We start from the raw sequence: 19,386 nt of genomic DNA, 5'->3' as shown, positions 1-19,386 counted from the left end.
CCAGCAGGATCTTTTTCTTGGATTAAGTTATCGAGAGTCCATCCAACCACTCCTCTGCATTCACAATACCTTGGCTCAGTTTAGCCCAATTAGACAATGAGCTTATGTTCTCTAGGTATGGCAGACACTCTCACTCTTCCCTCTCATAAACTGCCTGAGTAGTCTCATGTTAGCTGTCTTTAGAAAATTAGCAGGATTTGTTGACACAACCCTGAAACAAATGACTACAGTCCCAGATAGCAAGCAAACATTCAATACATATTGATTTATGGTTGATATTGAAATTTCAACGCCAACTAAATGTTGAATCACCATTACCATATTGCGGAAACCTGACGTTATTAATGTTGACAGCAACATTGGACCAACATTGATCTACAGTTATCTTTATGATTGATAGAGCAGTTATATTTGGTCTACCGGCCGATGTTGCCAATGTGCTAAAAAGTCATTGAGTTAAAGTTGACCGGGAAACGACCTGTTGTTTAAAGCCAGTGGTACGGATGTGGCAGTTAGTTGAGTACCTTCTCGTAGTATTTGATGTCGTACTCCAGGATTACGCCGTTGGGCTGGCCGGGTTCATGCCACAGCAGAGTCACGCTGTTCTGACTGGTGTTCTCCTGGCGGATCGCTAACACTTCAGAGGGGGCTGCACAAGAAACAGGAGAGATTACTGCTTTGTCAGCTCAAGACGTGACCATCACATATTGTATATTGACGTAATGAGATCACCCTGCAGTTAAGTTCTGTTAACACAGGAACTGCAGCTTTTCATAAAACACATTCAGACGGATCATGCGGGATCAGTCCCAACCTTCAAAACTAAAATATTCAACGCATTGTCATGAACGCGTCCGTATGATATTGTACGAAAACATATGCACAACAATTTGTATGATATGCAATGAAATTACGCCAACTTCCAGCTGGACATGTGAAGACTGGTCACATGACACTAAGGTGTGGGGTCTTTACAGTTAAGTTAAGATGACAAAAGGGGACTGTGAGGCGGGTTTTGACATTTCACCTGTGGTTTACTTTGGGAACCCTATGGGACCAAATCACATAAGTTAATATAACTTTGTACATTCCTTGGTTCAGCCTGTGTTGGTTTTAAATGTGGTCTATAAATAAATTGAAGTGTCAGACTTGGATTTAAGAAATGTTTGCTGACAGTGGCAGCTATTCCAACTAGTCCTTATGGAAACAAAGTGCGTGTTCCACAACCTGTTTTTCATTATCAGCACAAAATGTGGTTGAGACAGCACATTTCTTCCAAAGATTGTTCTTTGGGCACTTTTGCTAAATTTGACAGTAAGAGAGAGACAGCAAGAGCATGAGGGAAAGACAAGAGATGTAAGGCCAAGGCTGGATTCAAACGCAAAATTATGTAGCTGCTACGTTTATTTGTATTTCTTTTATTTTTTAAAGATGTTTTTTGTGCCATTTCTCTTCTTTTGGATAATGGACCTTTTTTCCCAGCAAACATTTTTTGACTTTTTCATAGTAGGAAAAGCACAGCTGAAATTGGTCTCTCCTAAGTGGAATGCAGCCTTCATTAATGGGTTTGAATACACCTGTGCTTTTCCTACTATGACATGTCAACATGTCTGCTGTGAAAGGTCTGTTGACAGTGAGAAGGCCCAGGACAACACAGTTACATAGCAAGAACTTGGGACATGGGAGCCGTCCTGGATTCCCGGCAGAGTGAACACTTATTTTACTACAACTTGTGCCCCGTCTTAAGACTTTAGGTAATTCTCCTCAACAGGAACCAAGCACCCGTAACCTATTGTTCCCCTAACTTGAACTTATAAGAAGCTGTGAGACTTTGATGCTACGTCCCATACTGTCAGGGTCTTTTTCTGTGGCCAAAGGCTTTCTGACTTTTAGATGTAAATTTGACTTTATTTAAGACCATGTTGCTGAGGTTTCTGGAGGACTTGACATTTTGGGTATTCTGTTTTTTGAGATTTCTGTGCTTGTGTGCACCTTATCGTTCTTGTAGCCCTGCCCTGCATGTCTTCTCTTGTACACCAGTCCTGTGCTTCTAATATCCTTCACTGGTCTCCATCCAGTTCAACGGGATCTGTTGGTCCATTTCTTTAACTGTCTCTGGTGCCATGCCTTGTTTGACTTCCTGCCTTTGTCATTGCCATTGTCGTCTCTCTTTGTGTGCCAAAGTCTTGCCTGTTTGCAGTGATTTTTCTCTCCATGTTTAAGTTTTTGGATTTCAGTTCTCTGCCTGTGGCTCAGTGGTAGAGCGGTTGTCTGCCAATCGGAAGGTTGGGGGTTCAATCCCTGGCCATGCAGTCCCATGTTGAAGTGTCCTTGGGCAAGACACTGAACCCCAAGTTGCCGCATCGGGGTGTGAATGTTTATCTGATGAGCAGGTGGCACCTTGTACGGCAGCCTCGGCCACAGTGTGTGAATGGTGAATGTATCCTGTATGATGTAAAAGCGCTTTGAGTAGTCGTTAAGACTAGAAAAGCGCTAAATAAATACAGCACATTTACATTTGCCTGTTTTTGGACTTAGAGCTGTAAGTTTATTTTATTAATTAAATCATTTGAACTCCATCTGCTTCCTGCTCCTCTGTGTTCTGCCCTTGGGTCCAAGCCTGCCTTACTGATTGTGATCCCGTACATTATCATTAAAAAGCAGAACCCGGGACAGTGGATACACATTAAGTTACAGGTTAAGTTCCATGACAGCCTGTACTATAGCCGTCGTGATGAGAAAGTGTATATGATTGTTTTGAACCCTACCTGCCTGGTTCGTTGTGATGTTGACCATGGCAAACGGTGACGGCTCGTTGCTCAGGTGTGTCACTGCGTTCATGGCCAGGAGACGGAAGGAGTAGTTGGTGTGAGCCACCAGGTTGAGCACAGTCACCCACGGCTCCGTCAACCCAGTCTGGCGTGGAACGAATCGAACTGCCGCGTTGCCCAGACGCTCCACCATCCCTCCGACCCCGAGACTCGCCCCTCCTCCGCCTGCCTTCCCTCCACCAGGGCCTCCCGGGGAGGATGAGCAGTCCTCACAGGGACCTCCTTCCCCCGAGCATTTCTGACACAGCACGCTGTACTTCAGGTCGCTGCGACCGCCCGTATCCAGAGGGCGATCCCACTCTAAATTCACGGACGTCCCATTGACCGAGGAGATGACGTTTACTGGAGCAGATGGAGGGCCTGGAGAAAAGAGAGATGGAGTTCGTTCTCAGGTTTGAACAATGTAGTGGAGATTTGTCCTCAGACTAAAGGAAAACAAACTTTAAAACTTTGAATCCAACAGCCACTGAAGGTGGTGGATGCTCGCACCCAGAGCATCAAAAAGTCCTGGTCAAGCACGTCTAAATTTGACGCTAAAGAAGACTTTTCATGTCAATTATAGACGCCACAGGAACCTGACCAAGCGTCACTTTTTGATGCAATGGCAATGAGATTGTACCTTCCGCATCCCTGCTTATCCATATAGAATAAAAGCACTAACAGATACTTAACCCTTGTTGGCTTACCGTCAAAATTGTAAATCAACACTTTTGTTGAGGCTGTTGCTGTGAGATCAAAAGAGGCCATGAGCTAAATCCATGAAGCCATGATCTCTGTCAATGTTTTCAATTTTTTTCTTACGTTTTTGTCCCTTTTCAACCCTTTTGAGGCTTTTTTTTTCAGTGCATTTTTTGACCTTTTCAACACTACGTAACACTAACTTATTAACTTTAGTTTTACAGTTATTTTTTGAATTTATGGTCAATAAAGCTCATTTATAGGAAATCTTACCTAATGTTTAAGTCAGAAAAGCAGAAATTAGGAATTATTTCGACTAAAATTAAAAGAATGTAAGTTGATGGATAATCACAGACTGGAATGTCAACTTTTAACCAAAACTATTTCAAAACCACTTCAATGTTTTTTTTCAAAAGCTATACAGTTGAATAAGACACAACATTAATGAAAGAGATTTGTACTTTTCAAAGAGCGTTGTGTGGAATCAATCATGTTATTTGGAGGAATTAAAAAAAAAAAAGAATTTTATAAAACGAGTCAATTTGATGCAAGGACAACATGAGGGTTAATAACCACAATAAACCACAATAAAGATACTAATGACATAATCAAACTCATGTACCTGTATAATTCAAATAAACTACATACTATACTCTAAATACTTACCTATTGAATATAAAAAAAACATTGAATAGCTTCAACAATCACTGTCTAAAAAAGGCAATTGGATTTTTGTGGCAGACAATTGTTCAGCACAGTGAGTGTGTGCATGTGTCTTTGCACTATTTGGGTGGGGGGTGTTCCTTGATGTGGGGTCAGTTGATCTTGTGCTGTGTACCGTGTGTCTGTGCTTACGGGAGCATGGAGCTGCCGGTGGGTCATCTGCCGCTCGATAGTAGTTGGAGTCACAGGGGCAGGCGAGGGCGGCTCGGGTCTCTGAGTGGCTGTGTTGGGGACATTTGCCACACAAGCCATCGCCCGCCACCGGCTTGTAGAAACCCACCTCACAGGCTAGAGAGAGAGACAAAACATAGAGTAAAAAGAGAGCTTGCAGAAAGGCGCTCTGCGCTCCCATAATCAATCACGCCATGATAACATTGCAGCCAGATCTAGCAATCTGTGCATATCAACGCTGCTTCTGTTATGATAGTGTATGTTCTGTTTCCTGTTTTATTTTGATAGTCTTGTTTTCCTTCCTGCCCTTAGTTTTCCCGCCCTTGTGATTGTCTGATGTCTTTCACCTGTTCCCAGCCCTCGTGTCACCTGGTCCTTATTTACTCATTACCCTTTGTCTTTGTCTCTTGTTGGATTGTTAGATCCTGTTTGGTGTTTCTCGTTTGTCCCTGTCAGTGGAGTGCTGGCCCCCGTTCTGTGTTTTGCCTGTCCTGTTTTGGGACTTTCCTTCTGTTCTCTGGACACCTTTTTTTGTGGTATGGATTTTATTATTTTTTTAATTAAATGATTTGGTTTTAGGACCCATTTAATTTGAGTCCAACATCCTCTAAAACAAATGACAGCTTCAACTATTTCAAAACTGTGTCATCTCCTCCTAAGCATTCATTTTAGGACACACCCCCTCCCCCTTTTCCCCCTCCAAATCTATGTATAATTACAGGCCTTGTAACCGTGGAGACCGTGGAGCAGGGGAGATGAAAGTCATACTTCTTTCTGCTCAAATTTGGGCTTAAAAAGTCTCTGCACTGTTGATACTCCCAGTGAGACCCTCAGAATCCAGCCCGTGTTTCAACCTCAGCTCTTCTGATACATATTCACTTTTAACTCGGCACTGATTAATAATGGAGGGGGCACTGATAAATATATTCTCTTTTCAGGCAGTTAATAGGCTTCTGCTATAGTAAATGGGGCAGGGGTAAACCTCACATACACTCAGAAAGCAGCAGCAAACACCAACGTGCTCCCGTTTGCTCCTCCTCGCGGTGTAATTTATCTTTCCCCCAGAATGCTGAGTGTCAGTTTACAGATGCACTGTTTCCCCCTAACCTTTCCTTCTTAAGTTTTTAGAGGGCCATAGCAGGTGCTTAGACATCAAAGGTACTGAAAGAACCATTAAATTGGATAAGCAACACAAGCGAAACAATAACAGCACGAATAGCTAAAATGTCTTCTGGATTACTGACAGACATTTTCAGAAGATTTTGAAAAGAAGGGAACACTTCCCATGCTTGAACCTGATAATGACACCATGGCTGTGCAGAAACACACACACACAAACACACACACAAACACGCACAAACTCTGGATGTGCAATTCAACCATGCTACTAGATTTCTAATGATATCCTGCATAATGGTGTTTAATTTGATAGGCGGTGTTGTTCACAGCCATTTTATTTCCAACTAGTTGTTCATTGGAGCACGCTGTGGTTATCACCCTCATGAAGCATTTTTTTTCTCCATTTAAAAGTGTGTGTGAAGGTTCACAATATCTCGAAGGTTGCTGCCCTGTCCACCCTGACCCCTCACTGGCCTCCCACTGGCACAGACCCCCGGTTGTGAGGGACCAGATGTACCCTGGAGTCTCTGGCAGTGAGAAGTCTTCTCACATTATGCAGGATTAAGAGTTGACAGACATGTGAAATTGAAATAGAAATGGAAAAGAGAGAAAAGCAATGTGGATGGATCAAAACACTGCAAACTCTAAAATTAAAATGAATAAAACAAACATGAATCTCCTTTTCAGGTTTTTTATTAGATGCTATCGAGGGGAAATAAAAATGAGAATTATCTGGTGTTCTGTGCAAACTGAAGCAAGTTGAAATCCAAAATAGAAATCATCCTGTACTATAAGAAAACTGACACATATTGAAAAAACACAAAAAGGTGCTATGACTTTGATTGTTGTTTCCTTAGCATAAAGACAAGTAAGTATTAGTTTTGAGTAGTGCATTCTGGGTACATGCGTACCGATCAGGGTGAAGGATTGTTTTCTCCCATGGCAAGTCCTCCCCCCCAGATAAGACGAGTTGGGGCCGTGAATATGTGCAGCAATAGGATAATAAGATGTTTTATGTTTATTCCCGTTCCCATATATGGGGGGGGGGGGGGCACTCAGTTATTTTCATTCTGATAAAAATATCTATTGATTTTGGGCGAGATAATAAAAGTTGTCCATGTGTAATCCTGTAGTTTATTTTGTATTACTGTTTAAAGTCGGCAATAGTTCTTTCCTCGCGTAATCGTATAGCCGCTTTTTTTGGGACCACAGTGCAACATGTCTGCGCCCTTGTTGTCAGTATCGAGTAGCGAGGAAGAGGAACTTATGGCCATAAAAAGTCCATAAAAAATGTTTAAACGATGCTACATGCATCTTCCCGTCCATAAAGACAGACAAAACAAAGGATTTTACACACACACGGTGGGATACATTCAGGAACCGCGCCAAACCGTGGTTTGGCTTGCAAGGTGAGAAACAGAGAATAGCAGAAACATAGAGACAACGTCTAGAAATCGAGTTGGACAATGTCCCGAAGACGCTGGGTTTCACTCCAGTTGCTGGAGTTCTTCAGGCGTTCTGATGTGGCCGAGAAACGGGCCTCCCAGCATACATCATAAGGGGTCCATACTCTCTCTTTCAGCTGAAACTTTGCCATATTCAGTTGTCTAGGCCAGCTGAATACCTCTGAGCACGATCTTTAATAATTTAATGACCCTGAAAACAGTATATAATAGATCTCCTTTAAGATCAATGTTACATGAGACGACCTAGACGTGTAGCAGCAGATGTTTGCAGAAACTAAATCTATCTGCTTGCTACCAGCTGCTGCCTCTGACAGCTTAAATAACCCCTAATAATATTAATCCTAATAATAAGGGAGTAGGAGTTTTCTCACAAATTGTTGATAAAAAACCCACTGTGGAAAAATATATTAGATGCACATTAATTGTTACATGTCTGGCGGACTATTTATAATGCTAGATTACATTTAGTATTTTATCCAGCTATCTACAGCACCACATTCCACATGTTGGAGCTTATTACCAACCTGGTGTAAAATTAGCGTGAATGTCTTAATCTTTGAGCGAAGAACTAGGATAATGAGCCTTTAATTAATTTGCATTACATTTCTAAGGGGTTGAAGCTGTGGCATAAAACTTCAAACAAACAAAAAAATTCTCATGAATGGGTCGATATGTTAATGTATGCACACTATATCCTACGATGTTAGGAGAAAGACGCCACTGTCACGACTGGTTAACAAAGAGCAACGCTACCAATATGTCCAGGTAAGATGCCTGAGGTACAGAACACTACAATTATGGTACACTTACTGATTTTCAGAAAGTAATGGAGGTGGAAGCAATGGAAACATTTATATTCATTTGTATTTATAGAAGATGGCAAGAGAGGACGTCCAATGAGATGTTGATGAGGGGCAGGATTGGACCCACAATTCTTACTTATGCGTACCTTTAGATTTTATTTTTGTTCTAGTTCTTACGTAAATGAATAAAGACAAAAGGAAAATTTTCCTCGCCACTGCGCATGGTCGCACTCTCGCACCATGATTTCATCTTGCTAGAATTGTTGGGACTTTATAAATTATAGCGTGTGGTCTAGATCTACTGTATCTCTAAAGTGTCTCAAGATAACTGTTGTTATGATGTGATACTATAAATAAAAACTTAAAATTGAAATATACATTGAAGAAAACTGCTGATTATCATTCCTTCTTGTTTACCTTATTAACTTGTGCTATTAAATCAAAATAAACGTGAAAGAATTTTACTCTTCTTTATAAAAACAAATTGAAAAGTGTGAGGTCATTCAAATTATTGCAAGTGAGATGATGAGAAGAGGAGAACGTTTGTAATGGTTCTGTATTGGGGTTGACGGTGTGTGTGTTTTTAACTCTGTGTGTGTTCTGAGTGACAGTGTGTGTTATCTCAGTGAGGATTGTTCATAGACGAGTTAAGAGTTGAGTTGTTAGGAAGGAGTTTTGTAGCTGATGCAGCTCAGGTGTCTGTTGGTAATGCAGACTGTGGATGGAGTCTTGCACATGTGGCTCTAGTTACACTAAAAATACTGTAATTTTCATCCATTCGGCCCAGGTTAATATTCAACTCACTTGTGTACAATACATGCAGTAAGGGGTCACTTCTCGGTCTCTCTGTCAGCAGTCAAGGGTCGCCTGGCCTAAAAACCGTTAAAGACCCCTGCTGTAGATGAATAGACTGGGGGACGTGGTTCTCTTCTCTGTCACCGTCACGGCCCCCACACGAGCCAGAAACTATCTTTTATTTGCAATATTAATCCCAGACTGTTCCCTCTTCCTCCTTTTTATCCCGTTAATCCCTCCATCCCTTGATGTTTTCTGTGAAGCCCCTGAGTTGAAAAGCAGGTCACGATAAACATCGGAACAGCTCGTTCATCAAGGAGAGAGGCGGCGGGCGCTTTGAAGTCTCTGACAGATTCACCGGGAGTTTTACACACACACGCACACACACACAAATGTTATGAAAATGCAAAGCACACGCAAACACACAGTGTGTGCGATGCAGCCACGGTAACCACGTGCAACATGAATTTATCAGCACTCAGGTGAATGTGCGAAGACAGAGAGAAGGCGGTCTGTGTCGGGACCAGCTGTGATAACCTTTCACTTCACTTCTGACGTGCTGCTCATTTGGTGCGCTGGATAGAACAAGGATCTTTAGAGACTGTGTAAATGAAAATGTCCCAGCATCATCATCACAAGAAGCCACCACTGGGATCACAGTGCTGCCCTTCCTCCATTTGTCAAATGGAACAATGACCATTTTCAAACCCTATTTCTAAAATGGGGCAAAAACTGAAAAATAAGATGGATAATTGACTTCATAAAATGCAGTGTTGAATGGGAAGCGAGCATCATACATGATGAAAAGGTACAAAGCGTCCAGTATTACAAATATCTGGGAACAGTTTGACTGTCTAGTCCCACGGGGACAGCAGAGCACTCACTTGCTAAGGGAGATAAACTCTTTCAGTATCAGCAAGAAAACGCTTATGTAACTTCTATCAAACCTTAATCGAGAGTCTTTTAACCTTTTCATTTGTGCGCTGGGTTAATGGGTTGTCTGTGACGGATAAAAACCCTGCCTGAAGAACGTTGTTCAGGTCTGCTCCAAGATCACCGGAGCTCAGCAGAGAGACCTCGGCTCTATTTGGAAGAAACGAGTGGTTCACAAAGCTGAAAAATGTTTACTCAACCTGACCTCGCACTTTCCATTGAATCGTAGTCATGGCGTCAGGTCGGTGCGATTATACGCCTGCAGGGAAAACTAATCATTTTATTCTTTCACTTATCAGGCTACTAAATCCAACCTATGATACAATACAACAACCTATCTCTTGTTTTCTATACTGCGTGGTTTCGCCTTAAATTTGCACTATTTAGAATGTATTACTGTATTGTACATATATTTATCTTTTTTAATTATATACATGTGTACAGTATATACTGCATACATTATCTTTTTTATCTTCATAGGTACTGTTTTTATAACTCATCTTTTATATTATACATGTCCTAGTGCGCTCTGGTTTGGAGGGAAACATATTTTCTATTGCTCTGTATGTTTGCCACATATTGCAGAATGGACAATAAAGTTGACTTTGACTTGAACCCATTATTACAAGCACACTCATGTTGTTTTGATTATTGTTGTTAGTTATGTACAGTATTCATTTATTACATAATTTCATTATTAAGAATGGACAGAAACCACTGAAGCCACTTATATTAAAGTTTGTTTACTTGCAAGTGACTCTAAGTACAAAAAGGGATTGACCTGAAACCCTCCATATTGCCATATTAATGAGTGAAATATTGTCATAATACAAGGATGATGTTGTCAGTGTTAATTATAAGACAGGTTCGATGTCGCCAGTTTATCTTCAGTCTGGGAGTGTCCTCTGCCTGCTCGGCCCCGAGAGACATCCATGGTTATCTTGTGGGAAAGCAATCACTATAATATGATTTATTATTATTTACAGTTAAAGAAGACAGTGGAATGCAACTCGGATTTGTTCTAACATTTGTTAACAAGGACGGGATAGGCTGTAAATAATGGAGGATTATTAAAGTGTTCTGTATCTGAAGACTAAGGTCATTTGTTTTCTCCTGATTTCCCCTTTATCTTTTCATTTGTAGTATTTAACTTCAATTAATCGCATCATCGTTGGAGATCTTAGTGAAATAAAAACCAGGGCTGAGCAGGATCGGCAGGCTCTGCTTGGCATTTGACTTCTGCGTGCCATCAAGTCAGATTGGACAGGGAATCGGATGGATTGCTTTCCAGCACAAAACAGGAAGTGGGTGCTTTTTCATTTAGCACAAACTGTGCCAAAGTCTTGTAAAGTTTATATTAACAGCTTGGACTATCACGATGCTTTGTTCCGTCTCACCCACAGCCCGGTAACTGCACACTAACATAGAGTTTAGTTAGTAATGCAAAATTTGCAAAGAGATTTTGCATGTATTTCAGGATACGTTGACATTTTTTAATTTACTCCATTTTGGTTTTAAAGCAGAGCTTTGGGCCAAAAGCGATCCCCATGCACACAAGTGTTTTAGATCAAGTAGAAGCCCTTATCTCCCCTACCCTTGTGCTGTCTTCCTTTTTCCCCTTATCTCAATGTTTTTGTTGCTTTTAACAAAGTTTTTCATACATTTGTTGTATTTTTTTGCATTTGCGACATTTTCCACCCGTATTCTGACTTCCTTTATTTCGTAAATAAAATAAAAAACTTTGAAAACGGGTGAACTTTGACCCGAAGACAACATGAGGGTTAAACTAACATACCTAAACCGTGTGTCTCATCAACACATTCTCATATACTGGGCATCGCGCACGCCTGGGCAAACAGGAGGCAGCATGTATGCTCCGCCCATCGCTGGTAGAGAACGAAACGTTGTGACCCAATCAGGCGGCGAAACGTTGGCGTCAGTGTCTGTGTCGCCAAAGGTCACCGTTTGCGGCCGTTGAGACTGCAGCAAAACTCCGGAGATTCCAAACCAAAACAGGGTCAGAAGTGTTTAAGTGTCTTTAATCCAAAAGGTAGTCATGTAAATGTAGCCTCAGTTTAAGATGTTTTTTCGCCTATAACCGCTGCTAGTGGTTGAAAACTACATTTGAACTTCACTACTTTGTGAGGACCAAGAGATGCTGTTCAAATCCTGCTATTGACATCCTCTCTCCACAGATTTACAAAATATAACAGAAAAGGAAGAGGCACTCTTTTAATTCCACACAGGAAGATCACTTTTACTCATCAGGGGCAGTTCTTCTCAGTCTGTCTTCTGTGCCTTCAGCGGAGAAAAGGATGTTGATGATGTGTACACGGCTGTCTCAGCTTGGATTAAAGGCCTCTAACTTTTACTGTGTAAACCGGGTCCATGTTGTTTGTAAGGGGTTTTAAAAAGGCAAGAAAAATACAATGAGAAGATGCAATTTAGGCTTTTTCCATCCACACGTGCTGGCTTGGCTCAGATGGGATTTGCTCGGCGTGTCAGCCCAGCATGACAGGGATTTGCATACGTCTGTTCATGGAAAAACTTTTCAGAAGATATCATATTTTAATCAACAGTGAGCAAATAAGGGCAGTTCCATGTTCATGTGTGGTAAATGACTGAATTAATGAATTAATGGTTTGTTTTCATGTATGGCCGCTCACACGGCCCATCCATTACAGGGTTGTTCAGTCACCTTTAAAATAAAAACTTTAAAGTGCTGATACACACACCTGTAGGCTATTATAATTAAAAATGTGGAAATCCAGGCACAATTTTTGCCCAGCCGTGTTCAAAAAAAGATGACGAGCGCAGGGTGAAAGTCTGTCAGGAACGCACGGCCCCGAGGGAGTTCTAAGCGGAGCGAGACATTGTAGGTGATTCATAATTTTTCGTCAAGCCGTGTGAACTGTTTTCAATGCGTCAGTCTGTTGATGTGCACATAAGCATGAGGGGTTATGGTGTCATCTCATTCTGGCTGGAGAGAATGGATCTACCTATTTATGTAACTATAAATAACTATCTATCCATCTCCCTCTCCAGTTCCAGACTGCGTATGGAACAGATTCCGGCTGCCTTCAGATGGCTGTAAAGACCGTCAGCAGTGTCCAGGAAAGGCATTAAAGTAATATCAGCACCATAGAACACAAGTGTTGATGTCTATGTGTTAAAAAAAGAACCCTTCCTTGTTGAGCAAAAACAACCAAAACTCAGTTGGAGCAACATTCACAGCAATGTTTCTTGAAAGTCTGGACGCTAATGATAATGTGAGTATTCTGGGATAAAGTCACGACTATTTACTTATTCTCCTAATCCGACTGCAAAGATTGTGTCCACAGCAGGCCTAATGAAGTATACACTACATTATAATGCTTGGTAAGTGGTGGCGTCTGCGGTGCAATATGGACGAATCCAACCATCCAACGATCCAGTTTCCATTGTCCAATAATAACCGTTCATTGACCGAAAAAAAGGATCGAAAATTCAAATTTTTGTTTCCGGTCAGAATGATCGATGTGTTCAATTGTGTTAAAATAGACTACAGTGATTTTCATTTCTTTCACGTTGTTTTTTTTATCATTTTAAAAAAGGATTGTAGACTGTCGCGTATGGGATAAAAGCCAAAACTACGTGTTGCATTCTCGCTCAGATTGAATGCAGTAGACTACCTTAGATTTACAAACTACAATCACTAACAAGCAAGTGAGAAGGTCAAAGACCAAAAAGGGAAATATTGTGAATTATTTTATAAAAACCAAACAGCAGCTGGTCTAACGTAAATCAATCCAAAATATTGCCAGCTACACCCCCTCTCATTAATGCCACAAACACATAACGAGAGGCATGACTTTCTCAAAAGCCTGCAAGGTGCTTATTAGGGATTCAATTAAACAGTATTTTATACAATACGTGTGTTTTATGTGCAAAAAACTCAATTTGTAAAGTTACTAAAGTTGTCAGATTAATGTAGTGGAGTAAGAAGTAATATTTATCTCTGAGTGGAGTAGAGGTAGAAAGTAGCATGAAAAGAAAAGTTCAATTACCTTACACTTTACAGGTTAGATGTTTAATTTTTACTACTCAACACTGTTAATAATACTGATGAGCAGAGAACTTTTCCGACCAGAGATATGAAATAGAAATAGAAAATGTGGTGTGAGGAGACACATACTCCTCTGTTCGGTCGCCCTCCTTTCAATAAATTGTTTACAGAATTTGTAAGTTGGCAAATGTGTGTCTTTGCACGTGTGTGTGTGTGTGTTTGTGTGCGGCTGTTTGCACGTTGCCCAGCGTGTCAGTACCTGTCAACAAAGTGCACTTGCTACAGGGGGAATTTGCATTACAATGAATCTTAATTGCCGTGTGCGGCATTGTGTGCTGACCTTGATTTATTCCCTGTATAAGTGGGTAAATAAATACATTGGAAAAGAGGGGGAGCTGGAAAAAACACATCATCGTCCCACGCGTGAGGAGACTGAGGGAGGAGCGAGGTGGAGCGGGGTCTTAAGTGCAACCTAGGTCGGCTGCTGAAAGCTCAGGTTCAGTGCCCAGTGCTGGATCCGAGCATCTGCTTCAAGGAAACATTTAAGTGCATCTAGAAATCTATAATAAAAATAACACACACAATATTACAACAAATGCATTTCCTTATTAAAAACAACAACAAAAATCTTCTCGTCTGTTGTTGTGGCGAGGTTTGTTCTCATGATCCATTTGTACATAGAGCTATGAAAAGTACTGTAATTTTAATACCTTTTCGTTTGTGGCCCTTGAATTAAAGTGCTGACCTGGTCCATCTTCAACGTTAATACTATGATATGCATGAATTCATGATAATTCATGTACCCTTATTAGAAATTCACTTTTCAATGTTGATTAGAGCGAAAAAATGAGAAAAAATAATTGGACAAAAAGAAATTGAGGGACATTTAGAATAGAGAAAAAATTGCGAAAAGTCGCAAATAATTGTATGTTACTATGACATTAATGTGATTAATCGCAATAACATCTTTTGCACAAATTTTAATATATTTCTTTGTTTTTATTAAGACGTTTTAAGACATTTTCTTCCATACTAAAATAGTCAGTCACATAAAAGTCAGGCATGCTGCTTGAACACCTAAATGCACTTCGCCCCTATTGCAGCCTATGTTATGTAACTGATTCACTACACGTCTGTGGCTCAGTTTCTCCATGTTTTAGAACACCAAATGTCACAAATGTAAACTTTTAAAATGTTTCTGTCAAAAAGAGCCGATCTTAAGGTACTACATATGCTTCCCAAACATATCCAGTCCCAATGTCCTAGACGTCACACAGCATCGCCCTTGTCAAGGAATCAAGTGCACTCCAAATACCACTCCAAAGTTAGCCAAAGGCTGCTTAGCTGGTTCCCTGGGGAACATATGAAGCCACTAACGAGCCGCGGGACCTGTCGGAGTGATGGATGAATGTGTCTGCGAGATCAGCTGTGGAAATGGGACACTTACCATCCACATTGTCCTTCCTCTTACATAGCAGGTCCAGATGCTAACAGCTGGATTGCCACTCTGCCTCAACAGAGTGTGGCGTTCCAATTTGAGGTGCGCCTGATTTACTCAGTGTGTCCAGGTGTGTGTAGTGTGTGTACGTGCTTGGGGATGGAAGGGATGGGGCTGTTAAGGGTCCTTTAGGAATGATAGATGGATGCCTTTAGCTTGTTTGTGTTGGAGTCAACATAGTCTCAAATTGACGGACCTTCCTGCACAGCGCTGCGGAGGAAGTCTGGCTAGTCCACGCAGCATTTGGGGATCAGAGGAAAACGTGCTCTGGTTTATTGGCATTAATTTAAACCAGAAATTAGGAACATCCTGCGGAATTTTTCCGGCAGCACCTGAACTATCCCTAAAAGGAAACATTGTCAATCATTAGTTGGGGGGATGTCCTTTGCATGTAAAAATATCACGTGGCATTGCACACTTGAAATAAAAAGCCAATTTTGCTAATGCGTAAGCCACATCAACTCTGTAAGGGGATTATTTGTCAATGGTGCGTTTATGTTTTGCGCTGCCCCCTGGTGGCTAAGAAAATCATTTAATGCAAAAAGGTTTCAAATGTACTGATTGGACTGGGTGTATGCAAAGAATTTATTGGTGCACAACGATAGATAAACCTTAAAAAAAGAGCCTAACCCTAATTCTGAAAAAAAAGAAACAAAAAATATGAGGTGAAAATATGCCTTTTTGTTCTTAATACTTTGAGAATTAATTTAGTTCACATCTTTGTACTGTTTGATAAACTTGGAATATACTTTTCTATGTGCACAGTACATTTTTAATTTTGTCTGTCATAGCTACAGACATTTGTAATATGTTGTATTCCTTGCACTTTCCATTTCTGAATTTCTGTCTGCCTGAAGAAGATTTATATGAGAGAGATGACAAGTATGGCGTCAGTATCTTCGGTCCATATGCATTCCTGCCTCCCTTAGCCTCCCTGTTGGCCCCCCTGCTGTGTTCAAATCAATTCCATCAATGAAGCCATCACAAAGGAAACATTACTGAAGTGTTTTCCTGTGAAAAGGGCCTGGTAATTACGAATCAAACGAGACAAATACATCCCGGTTAATGAGCGTTAAACGGATGTTAATTATCCGATTGAATGGCTGTCACCATTAAACTGTGTCTGATGGAGGCAGTGGGAGGACAGGGGGAGGACGACGGGAGGGGAGTGGGGAGAGAGTCAAGGGGAAGGCTACAAAACAGGCAGGCATTCTGCGGATCAGACAGTGTGAAGGGTGTGTATGTGTGTGAGTGTGTGTGTGTGTATGTGTGTGTGTGTGTCTCGGAAAGGGAAGCGAGAGGGAAAAGACAGCGGGGAAGAGGAGACTAAACTTTTCACCTTTTCCGACATTAGCAATTGCTGCAATGCATCGGAGGGGAAATTAATCAGGTGTTTTTGATTAAATACACGTTTGAAAAGGACAAAATATTGCTGCTGCTGCTTCACAGAGGCAAGAGTCACACTGCGTTATCATGGTCACAGCCGGTCTGCCTGACAGATCCAGTCCTGACACATCTGTCTCAGAATGATAAAAAAACAAATCAAAGTTCACGCACTTAACATGCAAAACAAGGTACAAGTCTACATTTGGACTGGGAAGTACAGACAGAACAACTTTGGTACTCACGTCTTTGGGTGAATGTCTTGGGGTTTGTTCAATTAATGACTACTCAGGATGACAAAAGTTCCTCTGAGGACCAACAAGTCTTCTACAGGGGTAGAAGGGGTAGAAGGGGTCTTCCACATTTATTAAGCCAAGGACCCCTTTACTGAAACTGAGACGGAGGAGGGAAGCCCTACTATATACATATAGTATAAAGTAAAGTTGTGTATTAAACTGGGCCTACAATAACATGTGGGTAGCCCAAAGCCTTTATCCAGATCTCTTTAGTGCATAAGCTATTAAAGTAATAATTGTTGGCATTGTTGTTTTGAATCATGTTTTAATGTTACACAAAATGTTGCACAGTGAATCTTTTGGGATTAATTTAATCTGTGGATGACTCCCTTAGTGACCTATAGGCCAGTCTCACGTTTTTATTCTTATCACAAATAAGCTAATTTATATTTGCTAATAATAGGCTGGATTCCCGTTAATAATACAGTAGTGAACTGGTCTGAGATTCTTGCTGCTATTTAAAAAATGCACGAAGACATTTATAGATGAGGATTCTTTTAAAGTGTATTACTTTACTGCTTAACCATTTATGAAAATCCTATGAAATTACGAATTCCTTAAAATGCTAAAATGTCTCTAACATGACGTGAGCTGACAAAATGTTTCAAAATTATCCTAACATAAAAATGGAGGTGGGAAGCTTTTCCCCTATTAACATGAATAAACATTGTATTTTATTTTCACTCAATCCCAAATTCAAAACAGTATAATACATCTCTAGCCTTATCCTCATCAAGTCCTTTCAACCATATGCCGATGTAGGATGTTTATTCCTAGCCTCTGATACAACCCACAGGAGCGTTGTCCATCCTCATATCTGAACGACAGAACATAAAAGCAGTTTGGTTATGTTTAGACACAAGTAGTCCATATTTAAGCTTAAACAAACGACCTATGTGAGCGTTTTTTGGGGGAACACGGTCTCCTTATCCTATGAACGCCACGGACTGCAAACAAAATACAGGGGAGGAACACGGAGGTCATTAGGGGCCCATTTAACACGGGCATTAATGCTTCCACTTGCTATTTACCAGAAGTGTACACTTGTGTACTTTGGTTACTGGCCCCTTCAAAATATGAGAGCGGTTATTTTTAATGGAATGACACATGTTATGTTAAGTGATAATTCATGCTGTTTATTGATCCCCATTGGGGAAATTACAATTTACACTCTGTTTTGTTAGGAATCACTACACATAGGCCTGATACACACACACACACACACACACACACACACACAGGACCTATTCATGCACAAATAGAGAGATGACAGAGTGAGTGGGCTGCCAGCTGGACCAGCACCCTGGCGGTTTGGGGGGTACTGGGCCTTGCTCAAGAGGAGGTGGACTGGCATCTCTCCACACTCTGTACTTTGGTCCGTATTGGGACTTGAACCAGCGACTCTCCAGATCCCAACCCAACTCTCTACTGCCACCCCACCTCTAGTACATAACACTGTGCAGATTATTTTAAGAGATTGTTCATTTTTTGTTAATTATATTGATGTACAGTATATTGTATGTTCATAGAGGAGCTATGAACTATGGACAAAGAAAAAGGGCAATTGTCGATTGTCGATTCACATATTCATTCTTGTTCTAAGAATGTAGACTATGTTGCTAGCCAAATTAGCCACGTACTAAGCTGTGTGTGTTGTGTGTGGTAACGAGGGTTTCCATGGGTCTAGTGCCTTTTTTGCCGTGGATGTATGTTCAAGAACAGTCCAGTGACCCCACTGTTTGCTCACCAGAACTAACCCAATCAACTGGGAATACTGGCGTGTGGTGTCTTTCCTTAACACAATGCAAGATCACACCTGTTGCACCCACAGCTCTATTGTGTTCCCCTGGCCCCGTAGGGGGTCCTTCTGGCCCAGGATGCCCAGGAGAAGCGTCTGACACAGCCTGCCAATGCCTAAATAGCTGTCTCAGAAATGAGCCACTTAGATGTTCAATTGGCATCTTACCAGACTGCATCCGAGCCTTTTTTCAATGAGAAATGACAAATTACGCAGCATGAACTTTCAATATTTCTATAGTCCTTAGTTTTACGTATCCACCGAATCAACTGACGTTGATGGATGAGTGAAATTTAGTCTCCCTACTGACAATGTCGCAACTGGTCCCCCTGTTTTAAATGCCAACTTCATTGCAATTCAAGACACACACACACACACACACACACAATGGTACATTCAACCATCCACATCCATACACACTCTGTTCCCTTCAGTGGTGGCCTGGAAGAGGGAGAAGAAGAAATGACGGCGCCCTGTGTGCACATCAGTTTAACTCAACAAGAAGTCAGGGCAGAAAATCATTTGAAGAAGTCCCGCAGTCGCGTCAGAAGGAGGCTGCCAGCTTCTCAGTGATCTGCTATCATGTTGCCTGTCTCTTTACTGTCAGCACTAATAGCTCCTAGACACTGGACTGGGACATGGGTGGCTACCGCGGGCCAAGGGTGGCACACACTCAATCAATAATTTAGCCAGTAGCTCTTGGCCTGTTGTGTGTTTTCATTCCTTCATAAGGCATTCACAGGGGCGGCACATAAGAGGATTTGTTTGTGAGAGTGCGTCTTTGTGAAGCTGGTAACATGGGTATGCATGTGTGTGTGTGTGTGTGTGTGTGTGTGTGTGTGTGTGT

General features: G+C 41.3%; 1 protein-coding gene across 1 annotated transcript in view; it reads right to left on the bottom strand.

The window, feature by feature from the left end:
* The window catches only part of epha8 (eph receptor A8), a 77,228-nt gene that overhangs the window by 27,066 nt on the left and 30,776 nt on the right, over positions 1-19,386 (bottom strand). The window contains exons 6-8 of the mRNA XM_034868477.1: positions 4,365-4,520; positions 2,769-3,191; positions 525-649 (exon numbers count right to left, since the gene is read on the bottom strand). Of these exons, the coding sequence (XP_034724368.1) occupies positions 525-649; positions 2,769-3,191; positions 4,365-4,520 (704 nt within the window). The remainder of the gene's footprint in view (positions 1-524; positions 650-2,768; positions 3,192-4,364; positions 4,521-19,386) is intronic.

Source organism: Etheostoma cragini, chromosome 4 (assembly GCF_013103735.1).
Source record: "Etheostoma cragini isolate CJK2018 chromosome 4, CSU_Ecrag_1.0, whole genome shotgun sequence".
Classification (NCBI taxonomy): domain Eukaryota; kingdom Metazoa; phylum Chordata; class Actinopteri; order Perciformes; family Percidae; genus Etheostoma; species Etheostoma cragini.
The sequence above is the reverse complement of the archived record's forward strand: the minus strand, read 5'-3'. Positions and strand labels throughout refer to the sequence as shown.